This window comes from Rhinoraja longicauda, chromosome 10 (genome assembly GCF_053455715.1).
Source record: "Rhinoraja longicauda isolate Sanriku21f chromosome 10, sRhiLon1.1, whole genome shotgun sequence".
Taxonomy (NCBI): Eukaryota; Metazoa; Chordata; class Chondrichthyes; order Rajiformes; family Arhynchobatidae; genus Rhinoraja; species Rhinoraja longicauda.
In genome coordinates, this window is record NC_135962.1 from 10,107,671 (window position 1) to 10,132,559 (window position 24,889).

The window sequence follows — 24,889 nt, forward strand, 5'->3', positions numbered from 1 at the left end:
CGCTGTGGGCCGGTTGCCCGGGCAACGGCTCCAAGGGCTCGGGCGGCAGCGAGGGAACGAGGCCGGGCGACCTTCCCAACATAGGCAGGAAGGATCTGCAGATGATGGTTTACACCGGAGATGGACACACAAAATGCTGGCGTCACCCATTCCTTCTCTCCTGTCAAGTCCCTGCTGCCTGACCCGCTGAGTGACGCCGGCATTTCGTGACCTTCCCAACATGGCGGCCCGCCGCTACGTCATCGGCGCGCGACTGCAACTGACGTCGCCGCCATTCAAGCGGGGGTCGGCGCCAAAGCGGCATCAGTGAGTAACGGTCTTCAAATCCCCCTCCCCCCTCCCTCCCCAAAACATCCCCTGTCCCCCCTCCCCTCTGTCCACCCCCCTCCCCTCTGTCCCCCTCCTCTCTGAAACCCCTCCTCCTCCTCCTCCTCCCCCCCTCCTCCTCCTCCTCCCCCCCTCCCCCTCCTCCTCCTCCCCCCCTCCTCCTCCTCCTCCCCCCCTCCCCCTCCTCCTCCTCCCCCCCTCCTCCTCCTCCTCCCCCCCTCCCCCTCCTCCTCCTCCCCCCCTCCTCCTCCTCCTCCCCTCTGTCCACCCCCCTCCTCCTCCCCCTCCTCCTCTCCCCCTCCTCCTCTCCCTCCCCCCCTCCTCCTCTCTGTCCCCCTCCTCCTCCTCTCTGTCCCCCTCCTCCTCCTCTCTGTCCCCCCTCCTCCTCTCTGTCCCCCCTCCTCCTCTCTGTCCCCCCTCCTCCTCTCTGTCCCCCCTCCCCTCCTCCTCCTCTCTGCCCCCCCTCCTCCTCCTCTTACCCCCCTCCTCCTCCTCCCTGTCCCCTCCTCCTCCTTTATGTCCTCCCCTCTGACCACCCCTCCTGTCCCCCAAAAAAATATCCCCCTCATTCCCTGTCTCTCCCTCCTCCCTTGTTCCCTCCTCCTCCCCTCTGTCCACCCTTCTCCCCTGTCCCCTCTCCCATCCCCTCCCCCAGTCTCTGCAGCTTCTATCAGGCTTGTGTGAGGTTCTTGTGCGTTGACTCCACCACTGATGACCTTTCATTTCACACAACTTGTTTTCCAGCCTGACCTGCGGCGAGGATGCAGGCCGGTAATCCCTGGGAGCCAGCAGCACCCAACCCAGCCGCCCGCTTCCTGCAGAAGTGTCTGACATCTGGGGTGTTGACGCAGGTACGGCTGGCTCACCTACCTCCAAGCTGGGGGTAATGCCTCTCCTACAGTGGGGAAATCAGCACACGTTTTAAACACTGAAATAGTGAGTGCACAGGGATCAACATGCCCTGTGAGGGTAAAAGATAAAGGAAGGCAACTATAGGAAATCTCTAGGAAATTCTTAGTGTAGGAAGGAACTGCAGATGCTGGTTTAAACAGAAGATTTACACAAAAAGCTGGAGTAACAGCGGGACAGGCAGCATCTGTTTTGTGTCAGGACTCATCTTCAGACTGATGTTGATGGGGGAGATAGGTGGAAAAGAGAGGTCGGGGTGAGACAAAGCCTGACGAGTGATAGGTGGAGGGAGGAACTGCAGATGCTGGTTTAAACCAAAGACAGACACAAAAGGCTGGAGTAACTCAGTGGGTCAAGCAGCATCTCTGGAGAAAAGGAATAGGTGATGTTTCGGGTCGATGCAGGTGAGGGGTATAGATTGGCAGATGGGTGGAGCAAGTGGCAAAGGCTAGACATGAAAAAGGAGACAAGGAAAGAAGAAATGTAAAGCTGGAGGTAGGGATATTTGTGGAAGGGGGGGAGGAATAAAACAGAGATGGGAGTCTCGGGGGTGGGAGATGAGTGTACACCAGTGTTTCTTTATCCTTTTTACCTTTGCGGAACCCTTGAAATAATTTTCATGTCTCAAGAAACCCCTAAATTAAAATTTGTCACGTACAGCTCCTGTCCACTGACTATAGGCCGTTTCACACTGGTGCCGTATAGACGTTGCTAAATATATTCCCTATGATTATTATTATTATACTTTTAAATGACATAACAGACTTTATTATAATACCCAAGAATTTTCCAAGAATATGCTATCCGTGCATAATAAAATTACAAATATGAAATTAAATATGAAATATAAAATATGAAATTAAACACAAATTGAAATGAAATTAGACTCAAATGCATTTACATTTGATTAGCAAGGATGTGCATTTCTGCTCTACATTGGTTCTAGTCCTGGGGAAAACTACTAATTGTAGTAACTTAGAGTATAATGTCATCTTGGTTATTGAAGTACACATTGAAGTACTTGTTGAAGTAAATTCGCACATAAATTGATAATCAGCCCAAAAAGATGGCAATTGGCTTTTCTGCTGTGTTTTATATTTTAACCACGTCTTAATTAATTAATATAGTTATACAATTTGCACTTAAATTTAATATTTACTCATTACGGTTCCACCACTGATTTTCTGGCACTCTTGGTTCCAGGAAATGGTTTATCCATTTTACCTGCCCAAAGGAGGTCACGGCCTCTGAGAGGGGTACAACAGTACTGGAACGGTCCATCTAGGCTGCTGCTGGGGGGGGGGGGGGGGGGGGGGGAGATACCGGCCTGCAAAGCCAACCAAGGAAGTTGGCTATGGGGATAGATGTGCTGGCTCCAGCTAGGCTGGAGTTCCAGAGCCCCGGCCACAGGTTGCAAATTCAACCCACCGATCGGCCTTGGAAGTCCCGATGAGGTCGAGATTGGCTGCCTTGTTTAGCCTTGGTGCCACATTCTTGGGGAGACTTCCAGGGCGTGGGAGATTTCTCACGGAACCCCTCGCGATCTCCAGCGGAACCCTAGTGCTCTGGGAATCCAGGTTGAGAAACGCTGGTCTACATGGTCCACAGCTATGCAGGGACACAGTAAATGGACGATTTATAACGGTGGCTTTAACTAATGTTACTGTGTTTTTCTCTATATAAACAGGAGGGTTTGGACTGGAATAAAGTGCAGTTTGAAAATTCAGTGCCATTTATCCTGCGCTTCAAACTGCTGGATGCGGTTTCACACGCCAGGGCAGACCTTCAGCAGGTATAGGCATTTATTTATATTCAAGATGATAAACTGATTTGCTCTGAAGGGCAGCAATCCTTCCCAAGTAAATACAAGAAAAATGAACACTGAGCAAGGAAGAGTAACTGGAAGCTTGGTGAATTTTGAAGAGGCTTTTAAACAAAGCAAAATACTACATTTCTATAGCACCTTTCATTACCCTGGCCATGTAGATCCCTTTGCTGTCACTGCAGATACGTAAAGAATTGCAGTAACCAAATCTGCTCTTGATAATGACTCGATTATTTGTCGTTGGTTGAGGGCTAAACTATGATCAGAACACAAGAAAGAACTCGGCTGCTCTCCTGATTCATGACAGAAAACCTTTAACCTGAAAGGACGTCCGTGTTTTATCTGAAAGGCCACCTTGGGAAGGGTAGCAGTGTCATCACTGCACTGGGCTGTTAGGAGGATCACACCCTCAGTCTCCAAAATGGGAATCAAATACATAACCTTCACATTGGAGACAGGGTTACACTGAGTTGTAGCTCTGCTGAGGGAGAGAGGGGACTATTACTAAAGGTGAGCCTTGTTCTCCTCAGTTAAATGTACTTTTCTGCAGAGTAAAATGTGTTTAATTGTCCTATGCACCGAAATGGAACAATGAAATTTTTACATGCAGCAGCACAACAGGTTTGTAAACACAGTACTCAATAGATAACATAATAAACAATAAAAAGTTCAATAAAACACTCAATGTAGTGCAAAACAAAACAAGTCACGAGTGCAACCAAGACAGTTTGGTTGGAGTTCGTAATGTTCAATATCATGATGTTTGTTGAGAAGCAGCTGTCTTTGAACCTGGACGTCACCATTTTCAGATTCCTATTCCTTCATCCCGATAGCAAGAGTGAAATGAGAGCATGGCCAGGGTGGTGTGAGTCCTTGATGATACTGGCTGCCTTTTTGAGACAGTGTCTCCGACAGATCCCTTCAATGGTGGGTTGGTCATTACCTGTGTTGGACAGGGCACTGTTCAGCACTTTTTGTACTCCTTCGTTCCTGGGCATTCGAGTTGCTGAACCCTGATGCAATCAGTCAATGTACCCTCTACCATATACCTGCAGAAGTTCAAGTGAGTATTCGTCAACATACTAAATTTCCTGAATCTCCAAAGGAACCAGAGGCATTGATGGGCTTTCTGTATGATTGCATCAACGTGCTGGGTCCGGGACAGATCTTCAGAGATATGCATTTGACGTTAGACACAAAATGCTGGAGTAACTCGGTGGGTCAGGCAGCATCTCTGGAGAGAAGGAACGGGTGATGTTTCGCGTCGAGACGCTTCTTCAGACTGATGTCATGGGAGGGGGCAGGACAAAGATAGGATGTAGTCGGAGGCAGGAATACTAGTGGGAGAACTGGGAAGGGGGAGGGGATAGAGAGGGAAAGTAGGGACTGTCTGAAGTTATTGACTCTCCACCACCGACTCCTCGATAAAGACAGGATTGTGGATCATCGACCTTCCTCTTCTAAATTCAACAATCTGCTCCTTGGATTTACTGACTTGGTGCTGTGAGAGCACGGTTGTATTCTAGCACCATTCAATCAGACGATTGATCTTCCTATACTCTGACTTATTACCTGTAATTTGTCCTACAATGGTGGTGTTGGCGGTGAATATAAAGATAGAGTTGGAACTGTGTCTGGCTACACAGTCATGGCTGTAATCTGTGCACAACAGCCTGACGTATGTGTTTTTCATGTATCCGATACTTCAGTCTCAGGAACGGCCTTGTCATTTTCTCTCTACAGATGTTGCATGGCCCACTGAGTTTCTCCTGTAGTTTGATTCCAAAATGTGCAACCTTTTGTGTCTTTACAATCTTCCTACTAACCGTTCCCATTCACAACCCTTACATGTTTCTGTTATCTTTTAACTTAGAAATTGTGGATTGTGCGGTCAAGTTAAGGACACTAATATATTCATCAGTGAATCATACTGGAAATTTCACCGTACACATCCCTCAAGCTTTTTGTCACAGTCAGTTTTTCTATCCAAACAGCTACATTTCCCTCACCAACGCTTATCCCCAGCTCACTCCCCCTTCCCCCACCCCCTCAAAAAAGCTTTCCAGCCCACCGCGGACGGAGGACCCGTGCCAGAGACGGCAACCTGCGTGGAAGGCCCAGCTCGCCCGCCTAGAGTGGAAGGAGTTGGACGGTGGGCCGGTAAGCAGACCAATTGCAGGAGGCAGTGCATTGCCTCGACGATGGAGTGGGCCGCTAGAGGACCTGCACCTGTCTGCGGCTCGGCTGGACCGGGCGCCACTCCACGAAGCCGAGCGCGTGGACCAGACGTGGCCTGAAGCGGCAGAGGACACCATGACTATGCTTGGCCAGGCCAACCCTGCAACGCCACCAAGACAATGGGCCTTCGTGGTTGGGTCAGGAACCTTGCACTTACAACACTGGGACTTGAAAATGGCGCCAAACTGGCGACTCTGTATACTGTCTCAGTGTACTATCGCTATCGACTTGTACTGTATCTGAGATGCTTATCTAAGATAGTAATACTTGTACTGAACTGCATACAAAAATGAATTTCACTGTGCCTCAGTACATGTAACAAATAAAGTGCCATACCGGCTGTGTGTTCTTCACAAAGTAGATTCTGTGAGAGTGAAGTGGTAAAAGGTGCTGTAGAAATGCAGAATAAAGGCAAAATGCTGAAAGCAGCAGACCAGGCAGCACCTGCAATCATTTTATTGATTATTTTACGTTCCCATCCTGTTTCATTATCTGTTGATGTCAAAGTTCCGTAACTTACCCCAGTTGGATTGGACTTTCGATGATGTTCTGTTAATGTTTCTTCATTTTGTTTGGCCTTCAGAAATCTCTGGATATGAAGTTGCTACAGTTGCAGAAGGACACCGCAGATATTGCCCACCCTGAGTATCTTGGTAAGTTTGTCACATTTAGTTCTCAGTCTGTACAGAACTAGATTGAGGTAGCCTGTACAGAACTAGATTGAGGTAGCCTTTGAAGTGATTGGAATGTCATATAGATGGAGAGAGTATCAGGCTCTCTTGCAATACATCTGTTTCAATAACACATTACTGTCTTTCATGTCATTTTACCACCCCACAAATTACCAGATTTAGTCAATTAAATTTCACTGGGATTTGAATTTAGTTGCGTGCCCAAAATGATAAGCAATAGGTTAAAGCACCTTCATCTGCTTAAAAATCTGTATTTAGTTGAGAAGAAAATTGGACTATTATCATAAAACAGAAAATGTCAGAAGCACTCAGCAGATTACATAGCATGTGTAGTGAGAGAAACAGTTGATGTTAATGTTTGGGATTTGTCAGTGGCCCAGTTGTCAGAGCCACTGCATCGTAGCTCCAGAGACCCAGGTTCGATCCTGACCTCGGATGCTGTCTGTAGGACGTCTGCACGTCCTTCCTGTGACTGCATAGATTTCTTTCGTGTACTCTGGTTTCCTCCAACATTACAAAGACGTGGGGATTTATAGGTTGTTTGGCCTCTTTAAAATACCTCTCATCTGTAGGGAATGTATGTGAAATTGGGATAACAGAGAACTAATGTTAATGGGTGATCGATGATTGGCATGGACTCAATGGACTGAAGGGCCTGTTTCCATGCTGTATCTTTAAATCAACCAATCAATCATAATTAGGAAAGAGAAAATACTTTGGGTTTCAGGGGCAGAGAAGGCGGAAGGGATGGGATTGGTAGAACACAGAATGTATCTGAAAGGGTGAGCCCAAGTAAATAAATGAAATGGTAAGAATGGCAGATTAAGCTCTTTGCTTGTATAATATGTTGCTAATAGTAATCCTTCAGACACCTGAACAGTATATCAGAAGAAGTGTAAGTGAAATGCTGCTTCACTGGGAAAGTATCACAAAATGCTGGAGTAACTCAGCAGGTCAGGCAGCATCTAGGAGAGAAGGAATGGGTGACGTTTCGGGTCGAGACCCTTCTTCAGACTGAGGATCTAGAGACCCTTCTTCAGACTGAGGATTAGTCTGAAGAAGGGTCTCGACCCGAAACATCACCCATTCCTTCTCTCAGTTTTTTTAATCTCTTTGTATAATCTGGCCTGCTGGGCATGTCTGCCGGCTTCAGAAAGGATGCCTTCTCAGCCCCTTACTATACTCCCAATATGCTCACAAATATGCGGCCAAATTATGTTCTAATTTTGCTTACAAGTTTGCGGATGACACCATCATAATGGGCCAGATCTCAAACAACGACAAAATAGAATACAGGAAAGAGATAGAGAGCTTAGTAACATGGTGTCGTGACAACAACCTCTCCCTCATTGGAAGCAAGACAAAGGAGCTATTCACTGACTTTAGGAAACGAAGGGATGTACATGCCCCAATCAGCATCAAGGGTGCTGAAGTATTGTGGTTGAGAGCTGCATGTTCCTAGGCGTAAATGTCACCAATAATTAGTCCTGGACCAACCGCATTGAAGCTACATCCAAGAGAGCACACCAACGTTTCTACTTCCTCAGAATAGTAAGGAAGTTCAATTTGTCTCCAACGACTGTTACCAACATCCATGGAAAACTGCAGAAATGCACATTGGGATGCATCATAGGTTGGTTTGGCAACAGCTCTGCCGAAAACTGTAAGAAATTGCTGAGAGTTGTGGATGTAGCATAATCCATCACACAAAGCAGTCACTTTCCCTCTGCCCCTTCTCCCACCGGCCCATCGGCATGGTGGCGCAGCGGTAGAGTTGCTGCCTTACAGCGAATGCAGCGCAGGAGACTAGGGTTCGATCCTGACTACGGGCGGCGACTGTACGGAGTTTGCACGTTCTCCCCGTGACCTGCATGGGTTTTCTCCAAGATCTTCGGTTTCCTCCCACACTCCAAAGACGTACAGTATGTAGGTTAATTGACTGGGTAAATGTAAAAATTGTCCCTAGTGTGTGTAGGATAGTGTTAATGTGCGGGGATCGCTGGGCGGCGCGGACTCGGTGGGCCAAAGGGCCTGTTTCCGCGCTGTATCTCTAAATCTAAAAAAACAAAACAATGCTTCACGCTGCCTCAGGAAAGCAGCCAATATAATCAAGAACCATTTTAACCACGGTTATCCCTTCTTTCCTCTCCCATCCGCAGAAGGTATAAAATCTTGAAAGCACGTTATCCCATAAGCGAAGGTGTATTCCTGATTTCCCAACCTACCTCAATACGGACACAAACCAACCTACACTTCATGCTGCCTTGACAAGGCCACCAGAATAATCAAGGACCTGTCTCAGCCCCAGATACTCCCTCTTCTCCCCGCTACCATCAGGCAAGAGGTACAGAAGTGTGAAAACGCATCCTTCCAGATTGAGGGACAGTTTCTTCCCAGCTGTTATCAGGCAACTGAACCATCCTATCACCAACTAGAGAGCAGTCCTGACCTACCATCAGTCATTGGAGACCCTTGGACTATCTTTAATTGGACTTTACTGGACTTTATCTTGCACTAAACGTTATTCCCTTTATTCTGTATGTACACTGTGGACAGCTTGATTATAATTATGTATTGTCTTTCCGTTAACTGGAGAGTACGCAACAAAAAAGCTTTTCACTGTACTTCGGTACACGTGACAATAAACTAAGCTAAACTAATGCAGAACAGACAGTTCTGGAAATGTGTGAATGAAATAAAGAACAAAGGAACATTACTTGACCGTCTTTTCCTTTCGAACAGAGGTGTCCATTTGACTATTCGAATCTGATAGGCTTGGTTTAGCCTGCATTCAGTGCTTCAACAATTGATACCTCAAATCCTACAATCAATTTTGTTTAATGTCCCCTGTCCATGCCGACCATCAAACGCCCATCTTTACTAATCCCAACTACTAGATTATATAAAATATTGCAGATTTTTGACATACTTTTTTATTGTATTGCTAGCCAAGAAATACAGATATCTCCAGCTGATGAACAGCCACCTGGAGAGGATCTTACAGGAGAAGATTTTGCTGAAACAGCGATTGGTGAAGCCTATTTGTCATCAGTGCCTGCCTGTTGAAGCCAACTGTCACAGGTGAGCTGTAAGTCTTGGGTACTGGTGCTTGGAGCATCTTTAAGACACTTTGGAGCACCTCGCACACAAAATATGCAACGGGATTGCTGAGTATCTGAAGACATTTCACTCTGTAAAGTCCTGAGTAGCATTACACCTTTCTGTCTGCATCCACAAGAGAGCTGGACTGAGAGTAGAATAATTCTCTGCTGCAATCATAGCATCATTCTGTCCCGCAGTAGGCCGCTCAATCTCGTATCTGTTCCCCAGCACCTCGTGTCCAGGCCTACGTAATACATAAACCAGCCCCTTTTTCAATCACGGTTATTGTTGTCAGCGATGCTGTCTTTGAGATAAGATATTAAACTCTGGTCTTGCCTGCCACCTTAATTAGAAAGCCAGGCAGTAATACCAGAGAAGTGTGCAGCAGGATGTCATTGTGTAGGAAGGATAGGATTTGTTAAGGGCAGGATGACTGAATTTTTTGAGGGGCTAAAAAATCCCTAGAGTACATCCTTCAAAGATGCTGCCGAACCCACTGGGTTACTCCACCACTTTGTGTTCGACACATGATTCCAGCATCTACAGTTCCTCGTATCGCTCTCTCCTTCCTAAAAATGAGTGGTCCTGTTGCTCAATTTTTATTTTTGCAATATTCCTCAAAGTTATGCTGACTGATATGTATATATTCAGTTTATGTCCTTCCTTTTTTAAAACAAAGAGCCACACGAGAAGTTGTCTGGCACCACTCTAATAACCAGATCAGACAGGAAAAGGATGAAGTGAACCTCCCAGTTCCTTCCTTCCTCACAGCGTTCAGGGATACATCTCACTCATTGTTGCCAGCAACTAAGTTTAAATGCAGCAGACTTTTGTTTGTGGTCATCTGATTCAACATATTGCCACTAACTACAATGAGCTTATTGCTGCACCCTTATGTAAAGGCAGGTGCAAGGTTTACATTCTTGACTGACCTGAACATCCCTAATCTTACCTCAGCAACACAACACCTCTTGCACTACCACTGACTTTCATGGTTTTTTGGGCAATCTTTTTCTTTTCAATGTCTTATAGAATTTGTCTGAGTCTGTGCATTTGATCCTGCTGCAAGACAGGTTTTCATTTTACCTCAACCTCACTGTAATAAACCCCTCAACTTGATATATGTAATTAATTTTTTTAGTCTTGAACAGGACCTAATCCATTTTCAATTGGTCTTTTGTGCGTTTACACAACCTCTATAGTTTCACCTTGATCGTGTTGCTAATATCTTTTCTCACATTCTCTTTTTCGCCATAACTTGCTTCTTCCTGGTGCCGTTCAGCACCGTCACTCCTCGTGGCAGCCTGCCAACTTAAGTGCTCTGCATCTGGTGTCAGAGTTCCTGTTTACTTCACACTACTTTGTACATTCCTTAACAACTGATGGACAACAGATTGGAGCATCCTAACCTTTCTCTGAGTGGGAACATTTTAAAATCTCAGCTCTCGCTCTCTGTTCCTGTGGGGATTGGGTTAACGTGGGTTAAGACGGAGACAATAAATAATGTCAAGCCCTTCCGATGCTGCTCCTGCCTTCTTCCTCACCATATTCATTGTCCTCCAGATACGTCTGCGAGCTGCTGACAAGCATGATTCAAGTTATTGAGAAACTTGACACTAATCTGCATTTAATGAAAAACATCCCACTGTTGTCTCAGAAGGTTAGGCTGATGGTAAGTGACTCAAAGAAATTTCCAAGCATATTTGTAATTTTCTTTCCTCTAGTTTTCCTTTTCCATACCCAATTAAACAGCACAACTGGAATGCAATCCTGTGTGCCTACCCCTTCCTTCTCCCCATCACTTTATCATGCCGGGTAAAGCGAGAGTCTGATATATGGGGAGCTTTATCTTGCAGCAATCCTTGGCGTATTCGGGCCAGTGTTGAGGAAGCTTTATTCAGTAACTAACCTATGCAGCACCTATCCGAGGAGTATTTGGGTGGAGGGGAGTTTTACACTGTAACTAGCCTGGGGGTATTTAAACTATTGTAGAGGTACCTTTTCACTGATCTGGGTGTACTTGGGGGGCAGTGTAGTGGGTACAAGTGTACACTAACTAACCTGTGCACTGTGTGTTCTGGAAATTCTTGGTGTTCCATGTACTGCAGCTGCTCCAGAAATATTTAGCACAGACACTAGTACAAGAAATAAATCACCCTTTTTCTACTTCCAGCATTGATATCCATCAGCGTGTGAATAATAGAGATGCACTAAAAAAATGGTTATATGATGTTGTAGGAGTAACTCGGTGGGACAGGCAGCATCTCTGGAGAGAAGGAACGGGTGATGTTTCAGATCGAGACCCTTCAGACTGATGTCAGGGGAGTGGGAGATACCTAGATAAGGAAATGTATGGATAAGGAAGTGTAAGGTGTGAAAACAGGGGAAAGGGAATGGAGGGAAAGGAAAATGTAGAATAGATCAGTTAGTTGGGAGAAGGTAACAACAAAGCAGAGATAAAATGTAGTCAGAGATAGCAAGACTGGTCAGGGAACACGGAGCGAGAGGAAAAGCAAGGGTTACTTGAAGTATATATGATACTTGAACTTTATATGATGATGCTCTGTTGTATGTTTAGGAAGATCTGGTGGGCAAGATGGTATCCGAGATACTGGAGCTGAAGGAAGTGATGGAATTCATCATGAAGTGGAGGGATCGGCAGAAGACCGTCAGCTTGGAATACATGTAATGAGCAGGACAAACCATCTTTCTAGTCAGGAAGGCACTTCCACCCAGAGAAGCTGGCTCTTTGTATTGAATCTACCAGCTCCCAATGGATGTGACTGGCTGACCACTCAACTGCTTCTTTGAATTATGGTTGTGGAAGTTTTGGGCTCGACACTAGAAACCTTGGGTGCCTGTGAGGGGAGATGATCTCAGCATGGATCTTTTGCCCTTCTCTAAACTGCCGGTGTGTTTTATTCTGCTGGCATTTGCCTCTTCTCACTTAGATGCAAGTTGGTTGGGGGAGATACTTCAGATAACCAGTCTCCACCCAAACAGAAGCCAGACCACAGGGCACCTTTCCCATCATCCATTCGTGCAACGTCTTGCAGAGTGGCTGTCATAGCCACAAGCGCACTAATTAATGCCCTCCACCAACACACCAAAAATGTCAGTGCCTGTGAGCAGAAGAGGACACTGAACCTTCAGCTCTAGCCCTTTCTCTCAACATCATCTACTGTTACTATGGGTGAATCAGTGTTAAGCTCTTGATCCATCTAAATCAGACAAAACCCTAAAAGTACAAAGTGCAAGTAAATCCATTACTTTTTTTTAATGATTTGCCTTGCAGATCTCCAAGGATAGTTTCTACACTTGTCCACCATCAGATATTGGCTGAAGTGTCACTAATTTGTAAATAAAGATTGAAATGATGAACCTGTTTTGGAATTTACTTTTTCAAAACAAGTGACACGAAAGAGCACTAACTGGGAGCAGACGTCGGGTACTGTGGCTGCGTGCAAGAGCCTGACCCAAGGAACATCCCCTGCATATGCAAGTCTGCATCATGAAATATTCCCCATTGGCCACTGCAACAAAGCTCATTGCTTTTGCTTATCACCAAGATGGAGCAGTCCATCACAGGAAAGCCACCACCATTGTAGGAATGCTACAATCTCCAAAGTCCTGTGTCAATGTTCTGGTTACCCTAACTCTCGTCAGCTCAACATCTTCCCATGATAACCTCCAGGCCCCACCACCCGTTTCTTTCGCAGCCCCCACCCCCATCTTCCCTTCACCAACACACTCCTCCCACTGGACCCTCTGCTCCACTCCCTCTGTTGTTCCAATCTTCCACTATCTCCACTCTTCACCCTCCTTACCGATCAGATTCCCGAATCTGCAGATTTTTGGTATCTCCACATATCCCTCCTCCGCCTGACTCTCACCTACCAATCAACCCCTCCTCACCTGGATTCATCTGCTGCTTGCCAGCTCTTGGCCCACCCCTCGTCCTCCACCTCTATACTAGCTACTTCCACTCTACTCTTTAGTCCAGATGTCCATTTCACTCCTCCGATGCTGCCTGATCCACTGAGTTCCTCCAGCAGCTCTACCTTATTGTGCAGGCTCCAGCACCTGCAGTCTATTGTGTCTCCGTCAGCACATCACCTGCCCTGCCCTCCTTAATCTAGTCAGCGTAACACCGGAGATTGGAAGGGAGCTTTGAAGCGTACACAATTAATTATTGATGCAGCAAGGATGTTTTCATTGATCGTGGAGCCCAACGCTCAATGCTTTGTGAACTTTGCCACTAGTATGCTAGGCAACGTTATGATCACACAGGATCTGTGTCATTCTGATTAAAATACTGCTCTGGAATTGTGAAACAGAGTAAGAATGATTGTGAGAAAGTGGTTTGGTCAGAGGGGAAGAAACTGATCCCGCTGGCAGAGTTTGTAATCAGAGCACATTTAAATTCCTGATGAAGGGGCAAAAAGGTACTTGGAGAATCTTGTGTTTGTGCAGTAAACTGTTCTTATCTGAATTGTATCCTAACTAATGAAAGGTAATGCATGCACAGTTGAAAGAAGCTATGGGAAAAGAGCAGAGACTGAAGGTAGACAAAACGCTGGAGAAACTCAGTGGGTCAGGCAGCATCTTGGGAGAGAAGGAATGGGTGACGTTTCGGGTCGAGACCCTTCTTCAGACTGAGGTGTCAGCAGAGTCATAGAGCAGTATAGCACAGAAACAAACCCTTTGGCCCACAATGTATGTACCAGATACGATACCAAGACAAAACTGCCAGCACATGATCCATATCCCTCCATTTCCTGCATAATTTAGTGTTCAGCTAAAAGTCATGCTGGGCCAGAGACCCTTCACTCTGTTCGATGAATTGTGTTACACTGAACACCATTTTCAGAGTTAATTTATTTGTTAACCTATCTTGCTAAATGGTGTTGTTTTAAAGAAAATATCACCCGTTACAGTTGTTTTAAAGAAAATATTACCAGTTACATGAGAGGCATCAAGTAAGTGTAAAGTCCTGTCCAGCTTTCTCCCCACATTCCTTGCACGCCAACCCCCAAGAACAGTCCATTAATGCAAGCGTCGCCACCCCTGAAAGTTTCAGCGATAGAATGAGCACACAATCTTTCACTGCAACAAGCTCAGCTTTATTTGCTACTGGAGGCAGCCTCACTAGCTGTAGAGCAGAAGCATAAATTACACTTGCATTGGACTGAAGTCTTGGAACCAGAGGCACCGATCTACCAGGCAGGAAACAGCCTGAGAGAGAGGGATGTTAATGAACATCAGGGACACACTTACAACCAGCTGTTGTTCTCCTCCTCACATCTCTGTGGGTCAATAAATGGCTTGTCTATTGATTTAATCATCAGTTCTCCACAGTAGACACATTCAGCTGCCACCAGATCGTCGATGTCCGATTTGATCTGATCGCGGGACTGCTGGCCCTGGTCGCTGGTCTCTGCTTCCTTGCTGCGCTGTCGGGATTTTGCCTGACCCACCGCTGCCAGTCTCCTCTGCAGCTCCTCCAGCCTGGCCTGTTTAAAGGGAGAGAGGCGCGGGACCACCTCCTGCTGCAGGCAGTCTGAGTGGAACATGTGGCCGCACAGGAACAGGTAGAAGGGGCGGTTCAACAGCGGGAAGTCACAGGACGCACACTTCTCCTGTGACTCCACCACCCCGTATTTGTTCCTCATTTCCTGGATGTCTTCGCGGATGCGCTTGGCACTCTCTGTCGCCTCCTCCATCTCCTGCTTGAGCTCGTCAATGTGCTTGTTGTACTCCTGCAGGGAGCTGCAGATGGCCTCCTTGAAATGGTCAATGGTGACAAAGTTGGGGAAAAACGGCAGAATGTCCTCTATCTTCAGCAGGTTGCAGCTCGACAGACACACCATGGCCTTCTTCACGTCCTTCTCCTCCTGAACCACATGCCGGGCAATCTTCAGCCACAGCTTCTTACGGAGCTCCTCATCATCCTCCGGCATGTCCGCACACGACTTGGCAAGATCCACGTCCATCTGTAACCAGAAATCCATCAGTAACCCAGGGCAGACAGAACAGAGGGCAACCAAGCATACGGGCCAAGCGAGTAAACTCTTTAAACACCCCAGGCCAATTAGACCCCAACCTGCCCATGAATCCGGTAAGTTTTCCTCTCCAACCTACTTCATGCAAAAATGTGATCAACAATGGCACAGCAACATTAATGGCACATCTCATCACTCCAGTCACTCGCCTTTCCCGATCATTGCTGACCTGGATCTTTGTTTATCTCGAGACAAGGAACTGCAGATGCTGCTTTAAAAATAAGAAACACAAAGTGCTGGAGTAACTCAGGCAGCATCAGTATGAAGAAGGGTCCCAACCAGAAAGGCTGTTTATCTGTCCTCCACAAATGCTGCCTGGCCTGCTGAGTTACTCTAGCACTGTGCTTTTTATTTTATTGGTTTATCGACCTTGGTTGTGTGACTTTTATAGCATTTCCGAATAAAGATCAAATTCTCACTTCAGAAGTTGTCAACTGATGGCCAGCCTCAGTATCATTGTGAGAAAAAGAGTTCCAACTGCAGATGAAGTGCTCGCTCGCATCTGCCCTGAAACTGCCTCCTTCTCTTGGGAAGTATTTCCCCCAGTGGAGGAAATGTTCCTCTCTACGGCAACAAATCCCCAGGGAAGGGAAATGGATCGTTGGCCTTTATTGTAAAGAGGACATGAAGCGGTAAAGAGAAAGTCTCAGCACAAATCCAACTCACAGCACCACGGTCATGACCTTATTTATGGAGGGATAGACATGCACTGTAAACAGGGAGGAAGTTGCGACAGGTGAACACCTGGAACAAAGAAGAATGAAACAGTGAAACGTGTGATTTGAGGGATGTGATGAAGTGGAAGTTGAGACATGGTTTAATCTTGTGGGGGAATCTAGAACTTGAAGGACAAGCGAAGTGAGGGGGGGAGTAGCAGTTACCTGGAAGATAAGGGCTATCACTGCAACTTAAACTGCAAAGTTACAAGAATCCAATTGTAAATCTAAATTAAACCAGCAAACGCTGAAGGATGCACCTGCGATCCACTGTGTCGGAGAGGTGGACCCAACCTGCCGGCTCGCTGCACCAGTTACAGCGGAAATTCCCTCCCAACTTTTACATTAAAGGTAAAGCCAGAGGAATAGTTCCAGTTGTTAACATTCGATACCTGGCCTCAACATGCACCAATCACCGTTGTTCTGTGCTCCCTGGTTCTTGATCCTCCATCAATAATAATAATAATAATAATAATGCATTTTATTTATATAGCGCTTTTCATATACTCAAAGACGCTTTACAGAGATTTTGAGAACATAGGGAAATTAATAAATAGATAAATAAGTAAATAAATAAATGAACAGAGAAAGGAGACAGAAGGTGAGGTGACCTTCAGTGGTTGAAGGCAGTACTGAACAGGTGAGACTTCAGTGATGTTTTGAATGTGGTGAGTGTGGAGGAGTCTCTAACGGTTTGGGGTAGTGAGTTCCATAGGGTGGGAGCAGTGATGGAGAAAGCCCTGTCCCCCCAGGATCTGAGTTTGGTCCGGATGTGGGGGGATAGGAGATTGGCAGAGCGGAGGGTGCAGGTGGGAGTGTGCCTGTGGAGGAGATCGGTCAGGTAGGATGGGGCCAGGTTATGGAGGGCTTTGTATGTTATGAGGAGGATTTTGTACTGGATTCTCTGGGGGATGGGGAGCCAGTGGAGTTTATAAAGGACGGGGGTGATATGGTCACGGATCGAGGTGTGTGTGAGTAGACGGGCAGCGGAGTTTTGAATGTATTGAAGTTTATTGATGATTTTTGAGGGTGCGCCATAGAGGAGGCTGTTGCAGTAGTCCAGATGGGAGGTGATGAAGGCGTGGATGAGGTTTTCTGCAGCTGTGGAGGAGAGGGAGTAGATTACCCACTCCCAGACCTTCCTAGATATAGCCTGCAAATCCAGGGTGGACACAAAATGCTCGAGTAACGGCGGGACAGGCAGCATCTCTGGAGAGAAGGAATGGTTTCGGGTCGAGACCCTTCTTCAGAAATCCTGAGCACTGTCACAAATGATATTAGAACTGGAGGGTGCAGATTTACCCACGGCATTGAGTACAGAGTTTGAAAGAGAATGTAGATTGTGTCAGTACCTGGACCACTGTCCTTGACCCTCAAAGGATTAGTTAGCCTTGATAACTTTTTAAAATAATGTTTCCACAATGTAACATAATCCTTTCACTTTGCACAAAACCAGCAGATGGGAACGAGGCAGCAACAGTGATTTGTACATCCCTGCCCTGGGAAGTGAATGTGGGAAGATTTGACGGCACTATTCTGAAGAGCAGGGATGTCCTCCCAAGATACATAATTAATATCTGGTGACATAATTAATTATTGGACTGTGAGTGAGGGAGTGGGTCTGCTCAGTGTTCCCAGCTCTGCTCAGGCCCAGCCAGCCCCTGATTGTTGCAGCTTGGGAGTGGAGGAATGCGGAAATGCCCCATTCCCATCCTGCAGAAAATTCCTGCAGCCCTATAGCAACCAGAGAATCCATCCCACATGCTGGTTTTGTTTATTTCCGGGTCTCCCAAATGCCCATCCATAGGTAAGCCAGACATTTGTACCCTGGGGAGCACCTGGTTGTCTAAACGTGCTTTGTGACATGACAGGGTTGGTAAATGTAGCACGTTATTGTAGATTGTGTAAAGAAATAAGCACAATGCCAAAGCCAGCGAGCGGCCTGGCCAATCTCCCAGCCCATACCTGGAGTGCGTGGTCCACCGCCTCCTCGTACAGCTCCATGGTCTTGTAGATGTGCACGCAGGCCTGGTTCTGGTTGTTCTCTGCACACAGGCGCAGTGCATACTTGAGGTCGTAGTGAATGTGGTGGGCGCTGGAACCGGCTTGCTCCAGGTACCAGAGCAGGGCTTTGGGCTTGTACTTGGCATAGAGCGAGAGCAGGTAGTTGTGGATGGCCTGGTCCGTCACCTGCAGCTGGTGCACACAGAACTCCAGGTAGCGGATGGCCTCGCACACCTGGGCCGAGCTGCCCATCTGGCTGTAGTTGACCAGCGCCGGGATCAGGCTTTTGGGATCCAGCCTCCTCTTCATGTCGATCCAGGCGTCCACCACCTGCCTGGGAATGTGCTGCATGAGGATGGGCGAGAACTTGTAGAAGAGGTTGGGGTCCTGGCACTTGGCCATGAGGGCCAAGGCGGCGGCATGGTCGTCGTGTTGGCAGTGATGGGCCACCACCCGCTCGTAGTCCTGCATGACCACCGAGAAGAAGACCATGTCCTCCACGTTGCCGTGGCTGGCCAGCAGGTCGTAGATGATCGAGCGGTTGGTCAGCAGGCACTCCTTTATCTTGGAGCCGCCCAGGAACCTGCGGAACTCCTCCCGACTGACGTCAAACTGTCCGCGCTTGCTCTTGTCATCCTCCAGCGTGCCCAGCCGGTTCAGGTAGATCTCAGTCAGCCAGGTCACCAACAGCGTCAGCTGCGTCCTGTCCTCCAACTTCAGGTTCTTCAGCTTCTTCAGCAGGAACTCCTTCAGGGCCTCCTCTTGCTTGGCTTCGATGAACTTCAGAGCAATCTCCTCAAAGTACTTCTGAGTCAGGGCGTAGTACTTGGCGCTCTCCACGTACTTCTTGTTTCGGAAGCAGTGGTCGGCCTCTCTGGCAAGGACACTGTCCAGGCACTCGGGCCGGTCTTTGCAGTACTCCTTGGCCAGCTCAAACTTCCCCATGTTCATGTACATCTGCCACACATCCCGGGACTCCTTCTGAATGTGGTAGCGGAAGACGGCCCTCTCCGTGTAGACCCACACCAGCCCGGCCACCGAGTCCTTCACCATCCGCAGGAGGCGGCCAAACTTGTCGGAGAATGCTTCCTCGAAGACCAGCTGTCCGTTCAGCGTGCATACGGCCTTCACCCTGTCGGGCAGCAGCAGCAGGAAGTGGAACTGGGTGAGGACAATGGAGCGGGGAGGCTGAGTCTCGGGGGAGACGTCGGCCGAGTATTCCCACACCTGCATGTCGCTCAGGAGGGAGTCGGGCCGGGTGAAGTCCACGGTGCCGTACAGCACTCCGTTGCCCATCATCCAAGCGAACGACCGGGGGCTGGAGCGCAGCTTGGAGGTGTAGAAGGAGATCTCGCTGTAGCCCAGGCTGGCGGGGAATTCCTGGAAGCTGGGCAAGGTGTTGGTGTACTGGCTGAACATGGGCTGGAACATGTGTGGGTCAGAGCTCTCCGGGGCCTTGCCCACAAACTGGTACAGCCGCTTGCGCGTGGTGACGATGACGAAGAGGCGGGTGTCAGCGCTTCGCTCGATCTCCAGGCAGCAGACCGGTGCTGGATACCCATCCTCCTCCAGGGTGTAGACGTTCTTGAAGTACTGGTCAGGGCCGGAGGTGAACAGTCGCTCCTCCGACACCGCTATCTCCGCCTCGTACAGCTGCCCCTGGCTGGTCCCCACCAGGATGGGGCCCGTGCTGCTCTCCGTGCCCAGCTGTTTGTTCCACCCAATGCTCTCGATCAGGTGTCCCTTCCAGCGGTTCAGGCTCTTCACCTTCTGGGAGTTTCTGCTGAGGTACAGGCACTCGTTGGAGGTGAGGCTGATCAGGAGATGGGAGCCTGCAGCAAGAGAAAACTGCTCTCAGTGGGGTCAGTCTGAAGAAGGGTCTCGACCCGAACCATCGCCTATTCCTTCACTCCAGAAATGCTGCCTGTCTTGTGGAGTTACTCCAGTACTTTGTGTCTATCTAGGGCAGTTCAGGCAGCACATGCCTGACTCTAATGTGGTACAGCTCACATTAGTGCCAAGTGTGACTGGTCAAAGTATATGCTAGCTTTGCAAATATAAGCATTCCGGTCTATTTAGACCATTTGCGTCCAAGCAATATAAACCACGGTTCCTGTTCCTTTCAGCGACAAAGTGATTCACCTTGGATAAACCAAGACCTATCCTTGGTCAAACATGATATCCAGTAAACCGGAAATCTCACTCCCACAGGGCAGCTGAGACATGGGACGGACCAGGCGCGCATACACTTCAGCAAGACCTAGGAAGTGCGGGAAGAGAGGCTACACTGGAGGAAAGATATCTCACAGTAGGGGACGAAGGGGCGACCAGCGGGAGGAAGCTGGGACGGAGACTAAGAGTGGTGGATGGGTGAGGGGGGACTTGTCTCCGGCTGAACAGTGGATGAGCAGCTGGAGCAGGAGTGGCAGCAGTCCACGTGCTCATCACGGCATCAAAACAGGCGGCCACTCACCCGAGGGATCCAAGAACAGTTTGTGGATCCGAGCGTCATCTTTGCGTCCCACTTCGATCTGGTTTGGCTGGTCCGGTTTTCCAAGATCAATCCTGGAGAGGACAAGAGAAGATGAGTTGAGCTTGGAAGAAGCCCCTGTTTGGAATCAGAAGCACATGCCCGTAGAACGCCACGGCTACGCCTGGCCACGCCAACTCTGCAACGCCGCTAGGACAACAGACTTTCATGGTCAGATCAAGATCCCTGCACTTACAACTGGGACTACATTCCTTGCACTACAAATAAACTACCATCCAATTCTGAAAGAATGTTCTGGGTGGCAGGATGTGGGGAACACATGACATTCATGGGAACACGATGAAACTAGGGTGGGGTGAGGTGTAAGGATCTGCTTTTTTTAATTGGTCTCCGGTGATCGTTTTATCTGTTGGTAGCAGTGCCAGCAGTTATTGTCTCTCCCTGGTCACCAGGAAACAGAGGAGACAGTGAAGGGTCAGCACATTGATGGGTCTTGAGTCACAAACAGCCTAGGCCCAGAGAGGAAGGCAATGCTCCTTCTCTAGAGGGCATGGTTGACGCAGGCGGGTGTTTACGATGATCCAGTTCTGACAATAATTTGATCTAACAATAATTTGATCTGACAATAATTTAAAACATCTAAGTTACCGAAATTAGTTGATTTAATTCAGATTCCAGATTTACTTAAGTGACTTGAATTTACACTTTGCAGCTGCCACAGAGAGATTGCAGTTGATGTCTTTAGATCATCACGGCAGCACTGTGGCGCAGCGGTAGAGTTGCTGCCTTACAGCGAATGCAGCGCTGGAGACTCAGGTTCGATCCTGACTACGGGCGCCGTCTGTACGGAGTTTGTACGTTCTCCCTGTGACCTGCGTGGGTTTTCTCCGAGATCTTCGGTTTCCTCCCACACTCCAAAGACGTACAGATATGTAGGTTAATTGACTGGGTAAATGTAAAAATTGTCCCTAGTGTGTGTAGGATAGTGTTAATGTGCGGGGATCGCTGGGCGGCGCGGACTCGGTGGGCCGAAGGGCCTGTTTCCGCGCTGTATCTCTAAAAAAAATTAAAAATCAGTGTTCCTGGATCCTGGCTACATGTCCAATACTTAAAACCACTCACAGTTATACCTTTGGACGGAGCCTCACCTGAGCAGTGTGTCCTTGCCCATACTCATGCATAGCTGGTTGTTACAAACCACGAGGTGGGTGATATCATACGGAGGAGTGAAGTCAATTCTCTGCTTGGAAAAGATGGGCTTTTCCTCTTCCAGACGAGCACTGACATAGCCTGCAACCATCAGAAATAAATGTTTGACCGACCGACACCATGTTGGCCTGGACAACCATCATTACCCGCGTTTAGTGTGTCAATCCCCAGAGATCAGGTGCAGCAAGAATGGCTTCATCCATTCAATCCCCATTCTGTCCCGAAACCCATCATAATCAGCAAACCAACTGCAGCAGCCCTTTGACCCACCATGTTGCAGCTCACAGCCTATCCCCACTTCCCAGCACAGAGTTGTGCAGGTCATGGCGGCACCTCCTCATTCTTCCCTCCTCCCTCCTCTCTTCCCTCCCACTCTCCTTTCCTTCCTCCCAGCTCCGTCTCCTCGCCATGCTCCTCCCTCCCCTTCCCCATCCCTCCCCCATCCCTCCCCCCTCCTCCTCCTCCCCCCTCCCCCCTCCTCCTCCTCCCCCTCCTCCTCCCCCCTCCCCCCTCCTCCTCCCCCTCCTCCTCCTCCCCCTCCTCCTCCTCCTCCAGTCTCCCCCCTCACCCCCCTGCTGCCCTGACAGTGCCCCCTCCCTCCGTCCCTGGACTGGTGCCCGTGTCCCGCTGCGCTACCGGACTGTCCGATGGCGCTGCTGCCGCCCAGCCGGTGCTGCTGGTGCTGGTAGGGGAGGCCGGCGGGCCGCAGGCGGGCCCGAGCCTGCGAATCCTCGTACTCGTCCAGGATGGAGCTCATGATGGAGCAGCGGCCCGGCCCGACCGGAAACAGGCGGCCCGGCCCGGCCCGGCCCGGCCAGACCGGAAAAAGGCGGCCGGCCAATCACAGCCGTGGCCCGCAGTCCCGCCCACCGACCAACCGAGCAATCACCGCAGGCCGCAGCGGCGGCCGCGTCATACCCTGCGGGCGGGGAGCCGGGGGGGGACGCAACGTCTGTGGGGAGCAAAGGTACTAGAGGAGCAAGATGGACCACTCGACCCGAGAAACCGTAGTACGTCATGGCGCCATTTTAGTAGGCAGAAACTTGGAGAAACATTTAAAAAGAAAAATAACAAAAATCTGTGAATTGAGATATATTCTGCATTTTAATGGTATCATCACACATACTGTTCCCCCAAAACACTGCGAGAGGCATAGCGAACGGCGGGTTCTGCCTACTAAAATGACGGACGTTACACTCCTTTGCCAACTACACTTCAGTGTAGGCGATTTCAACGGAGTGGTCCATCTTGTTCCTCTAGTATCTTTGGTGGAGTGGGAGGGAGGACGCTGGTGGAGAGGAGAGGCAGGGCAAAGCCTGGCGAGTGACAGGTGGATATAGGTGAGGGGGAGATTTTGGTTGGCAGATGGGTGAAAATAATTCAAAACAGCATCAAATTTAAGCGCAGGAGATGTGAAATGTGAAGCCAGAGGAGGGAATGTAAGTGGAAGGGGATGAGAGGGGTAGGATTGTGGGAGAAATGGCTTCGTGCCCAGGTTGGGCACAGTTAAGGAGGGGAGGGAGGGAGGGGGGGGGGGCTGTTGCCCAAATTGGAGAATTCAATGTTTATCCAATTGGGTTGTCAGCTACCCAAGCAGAATATGAGGTGCTGTTTCTCCAGTGTGTGTGTGGTCTCAGTAGCAGTTTTAGACTTTACAGATACAGCATGGAAACAGGCCCTTCAGCCCACCATACCCACGCTAACCAGCGATCACCACCGTACACCAGCTCTATCTTAAACACAGGACAATTTTCAACCTATTGGCTATCTCCCTATATTCACTCCTCAGGACCATATCCCTTGTCCTACCTATGTCATTTGTGTCAACGTGCACAATGACTTCTGGCTACCCTCCCTCCTCCTTGAGAGTGTTCTGCAGCTGCTCCAAGATATCCTGGACCCTGGCACCAGGGAGGCAACAGACCATCCTGGAGTCACGTGTACTGCCACTGAATCTGAATCTCCTGTCTCTCCCCTTAACTACTGAGTTCTCTATCACCATCACTCTGCCTGACTTCACCCTACCCCTCTATGCCTCAGAGCCAGTCCCGGTGCCACAGACCTAGCTGCTGCTGCTCTCCCCTGAAAGGTCGTCCACACTTGTCTCTGCTAGCCCAGTGGAATTTTATTGTCCAATGATCCAGATAATAGATCATAATCATACTTTATTAGCCAACTATGTTTTGCAACATATGAAGAATTTGATTTGCCATACAGTCATACCAATAAAAAGCAACAAAGCACATTTTAACATGAGCATCCACCACAGCGACTCCTCCACATTCTGAAGGAAGGCCAAAAAAAAGTTCAATCTCTTCCCTTTGTTCTCCAGCGCTCGGGGGCCTCGAACCTTCTGTTGTCAGGGCGATCTTGGCTGCCGTATCCGGTGGTCGGGCCCTCCTCGTTGGGGCGATCAAGCTCCCGCATCGGGGTGATCTCAGCTCCCCCGCGCCAGGTGATCGTTCCCAGGGTTGGGGCTAGTTGAACCGTCTGCGACTTTGGAGCTTCCCGACATCAGCCTCTACCCGAGAGTGCGAGCTCCTCGATGGCGAAATCCACAGGTCGCGTTTGGAGCGTTGATCACAGGCAAGGAATCGCAGACTCCGATGGTAAGTCCATGGCTCCGCGGTGGAGCTCAAAGTCAGTCTCGAGCAAGGCCGCCAGCTCTGTGATGTTCTGCCGCAGAGCGACCGGAGATACGATCCAGAAAACAATTGCATCTCCGGCAAGGTAAGAGATTGAAAATAGGTTTCCCCCGATCCCCTCCCCCACCCCCGACATAAAACAAACAAGAGAACATTAACACAAACTTTTTAAAACACTAAAAATAACATAAAAGACGAAAAGACAGACAGACCGTTGGCGAGGCTGCCATGGCTGACAGCGCCGCCCAGTGAAATATAGAGGCAATATTGGACTGGTGGTACTACTACAACGAACTATTTCTCAGTCTGCTGCTCATGTGTGTGTGGCAAACACTCATCTCTTGTATAATCCATGTCAAGGGGACATCAAGCTCCCTCAGCTTGCAGTACTCCTGGCAGAAATCAACAAATGGGCATCTGATGGGAAAGATGTCTTCCCAGGTGAAGCATTGATTCATCTCCACTTCTCGCAGTCTAATACACTGCACTCAATGTTCACCATGGATGGCCTCCTCTACATTAGAGAAAGCAGATCGGGTGACTGCTTTGCAAGGCACCTGCATTCAGTCCGCAGAGAGTAACCAGGAGGCTCTGGTCGCCTGCCACCGGTATTCCCCTCCCCGCTCCCACTCTGACCTCTCTGTCTTGGCATCCTGCAGCGTTATAGTG

General features: G+C 48.7%; 3 protein-coding genes across 3 annotated transcripts in view; 2 read left to right on the forward strand and 1 right to left on the reverse strand.

Moving 5' to 3' along the window:
- The first annotated feature begins 9 nt into the window (after positions 1-9).
- Positions 10-12,467, forward strand: haus2 (HAUS augmin like complex subunit 2). The gene is made up of 7 exons (XM_078406192.1): positions 10-306; positions 1,072-1,178; positions 2,924-3,028; positions 5,883-5,952; positions 8,940-9,072; positions 10,657-10,765; positions 11,672-12,467. The coding sequence occupies exons 2-7, from the start codon at positions 1,089-1,091 to the stop codon at positions 11,780-11,782; spliced, it is 618 nt and encodes a 205-aa protein (XP_078262318.1). The 5' UTR covers positions 10-306; positions 1,072-1,088; the 3' UTR covers positions 11,783-12,467.
- A 1,502-nt stretch (positions 12,468-13,969) lies between these two features.
- vps18 (VPS18 core subunit of CORVET and HOPS complexes) lies at positions 13,970-22,401 on the reverse strand. The gene is made up of 5 exons (XM_078406193.1): positions 22,212-22,401; positions 21,515-21,656; positions 20,349-20,440; positions 17,837-19,707; positions 13,970-15,086 (listed from the first exon to the last, which is right to left on the reverse strand). The coding sequence occupies exons 1-5, from the start codon at positions 22,330-22,332 to the stop codon at positions 14,367-14,369; spliced, it is 2,946 nt and encodes a 981-aa protein (XP_078262319.1). The 5' UTR covers positions 22,333-22,401; the 3' UTR covers positions 13,970-14,366.
- Positions 22,402-24,167: 1,766 nt separating this feature from the next.
- Positions 24,168-24,889, forward strand: part of psen1 (presenilin 1) — a 76,765-nt gene continuing 76,043 nt past the window's right edge. Inside the window, exon 1 of the mRNA XM_078407095.1 lies at positions 24,168-24,184. The gene's annotated coding sequence lies outside the window, so the exon portion shown is untranslated. The remainder of the gene's footprint in view (positions 24,185-24,889) is intronic.

Coding starts and splice junctions, on each gene's coding strand:
- vps18 (XM_078406193.1), bottom strand. CDS start 22,332: ATGAGCTCCATCCTGGACGAGTACGAGGATTCGCAGGCTCGGGCCCGC. Junction 21,657..22,211: donor CAGCGCCATCGGACAGTCCG/GTAGCGCAGCGG, acceptor TGATGGTTGCAG/GCTATGTCAGTGCTCGTCTG. Junction 15,087..17,836: donor CGGTGGACCACGCACTCCAG/GTATGGGCTGGG, acceptor TTCTGGTTACAG/ATGGACGTGGATCTTGCCAA.
- haus2 (XM_078406192.1), top strand. CDS start 1,089: ATGCAGGCCGGTAATCCCTGGGAGCCAGCAGCACCCAACCCAGCCGCC. Junction 1,179..2,923: donor CATCTGGGGTGTTGACGCAG/GTACGGCTGGCT, acceptor CTATATAAACAG/GAGGGTTTGGACTGGAATAA. Junction 10,766..11,671: donor CTCAGAAGGTTAGGCTGATG/GTAAGTGACTCA, acceptor TTGTATGTTTAG/GAAGATCTGGTGGGCAAGAT.